Raw genomic sequence first — 2,176 nt, forward strand, 5'->3', positions numbered from 1 at the left:
TATCCTGGATCCACTACCTGAGTGACCCTAGCTGCCAGTCCTGAAGGACCTACTGTGTGCCCCAGCATCCCTTGTCTCATTCACCCTCAGGCTTCCATAAGGAGGCATTATGAACCCCACTTTACAGGTAGACAGATTGAAGTTTGGAAGAGTAAGGCGGCTTGCTTGAAGTCACCTAGCGAGTCAGCTGAGCGGCTGAGATGCGAACCCAGAACCCGGGGCCACGACTCCACCACTGCGTTCCGCATAGGGCCTTACAGGCCAGACTCTGCCGACCTCTGACCTCCCCACCCTCCACTCCATGGCGCCAGTCACCGTGCCAAATGGCTGCCCAGGCCTCCGAGGCTGGAAAGTCCCTGCCCCACGGGGGAGGGGGTGCGGAGGGGGGAAAGGAAACTGGACTCACTCGAAGGGCCCAATGCCAGTTCCCGGTCAGCTTCGTCACACCCGATCCCAGCACATAGCCCATACCACTGAAACACAGGGGTGCGGGAACGAGCGGTGAGGGGAGACCGAGGGGAACGGAGGGCCAGTTCCACTTGGAGTGGACCCTGAGCAGGCTCACCGCCCGCAGAAACCCCAAGAAAGTGGGTCACACGAGGCTCAGATGTCCGTTGCCCTTGGTCAGTTCCCCTGGTGGCCTTTGGCTCCTGGCCGGCCCCCAGCACCACACTCTGGCCTCAGATGAGGACTCCCCACCCAAGACCCCGCCCCGCCTGAGTCAGGCAATTCCAGGAAACCTGGGTCAGAGCTCAGGGGTCTGACTGCAGGCCCCACCCCGCCCCACCCTTTTTGGGGTGCAGGGCCTCCATGGGCCCACTCCCTTCTGTCACGCCCCAGAGCAGCCATACCCTGAGTGGGCCCCATGTCACCCTGCCCCTCTCCCCATCTCCTCGAGGGAACTAGCCCAAGAGGGTCAGTTAACTCTTCTTTGCCACATCCCCCCAGTGGGTGCTACTGCCCCCCTTTACAGATGAGGAACATTGAGGCTTAAAGAGGTGAGAGAATATGGCCACAGGTGAGTAGAAGTAAGTTCCCAAGCCCAGCTCTCCTGGTTTGATCTCTTCTCCCTCGACCCAAGCTCAGCCTCTGTTCTGACTCCTTTGTGCCTCGGTTTGGGCCCAAGGATGGTACCAACCTTCCAACAGGGATGAAGATGTAGAAAACGGCCAGTACTCGGGTCCGCTGGTCGCTGGCGAAGAGGTCCCCCAGGACGGTGGGTGCGATGGTGGAGTAGCTGGCTGTGCCGATGCCCACAATGCCCCGGGACAGGAAGAAGAGCCAGGGGTACTGGACAAGCCGGCACAGGGGCCCAGTGAGTCTCAGAGACCCCCTGGGGGCTTGTCAGAGGGACCTTGGGTGCCTCATGACATGTGTCCCCGCAGGAGGGAGAGAGGATCAGGGCTGTAGACACCTCGCCATCCTTGGCAACCCCCAAACCAAACTCACTGCCATCGAGTCGAGTCCGACTCACAGCGACCCGGCAGGGCAGGGGATGCCATGCCAGTGGATGAGGCATTCTGTAAGTCCACGAATAGTAGTTTTGGTAGAAGCATCACGTGCAGGGAAGGCAAACCCATATCCAGAGTAGGTGTCTATTCCAGTAAGACTGTAACTCTCGACAAGAGAGTAAACGTCTTTCTCTCTGGGCAACCCCATGTGCCCCAAATCCTTGCAGTGCACTCCTTGTTTGTGGCCTAGAGCCAACCACCTCCCCGAGAGTCCAGGGGGGCGCATTGTCAGGCTTTGCTCACCAGGCCAGCTCCCCAAGACAGCAGCTGACACCCCACACCACAATCTCAACAGAGTGGGGCGGAAGTGGCGCCATGGGTCGTAGCAGGTGATGCAAGGAGGAAGCCTGCTCTGAAGAAAACCTAACAGGCCCTGGCGCTGACCAAGCTGAGAGATGGAGCCTGCACCCCGCCACCCCCACCCCTGACCCGACCTGGCAGGTAAGCCCAAGCCAGAGCCTACCTCCCACAGTTCTGGACTGGGGAGAAAGCCCATGGGAAAGGTACCTGGGAGGAGATGAAGGAGCTGGAGAGGCCAGCTCCTGACCAGAGCAGGATCCCAAAGGTCAGTGTGGCCTTGCGGCTATGTCGGTCACCCAGGTAGCCAAATACAGGTGCAGACAGCAGCAGGCAGCCAATGAAAACTGGGGGAGACATGCAAAGGG

At 59.8% G+C, this 2,176-nt stretch overlaps 1 protein-coding gene across 1 annotated transcript in view; it reads right to left on the reverse strand.

The window, feature by feature from the left end:
• Positions 1–2,176, reverse strand: part of SPNS3 (sphingolipid transporter 3 (putative)) — a 59,982-nt gene that overhangs the window by 37,596 nt on the left and 20,210 nt on the right. Inside the window, exons 3-5 of the mRNA XM_045293330.1 lie at positions 2,019–2,155; positions 1,139–1,290; positions 407–473 (exon numbers count right to left, since the gene is read on the reverse strand). Of these exons, the coding sequence (XP_045149265.1) occupies positions 407–473; positions 1,139–1,290; positions 2,019–2,155 (356 nt within the window). The remainder of the gene's footprint in view (positions 1–406; positions 474–1,138; positions 1,291–2,018; positions 2,156–2,176) is intronic.

Source organism: Echinops telfairi, unplaced genomic scaffold (genome assembly GCF_000313985.2).
Source record: "Echinops telfairi isolate 266 unplaced genomic scaffold, ASM31398v2 ScPeMD7_2010;HRSCAF=2546, whole genome shotgun sequence".
Classification (NCBI taxonomy): Eukaryota; Metazoa; Chordata; class Mammalia; order Afrosoricida; family Tenrecidae; genus Echinops; species Echinops telfairi.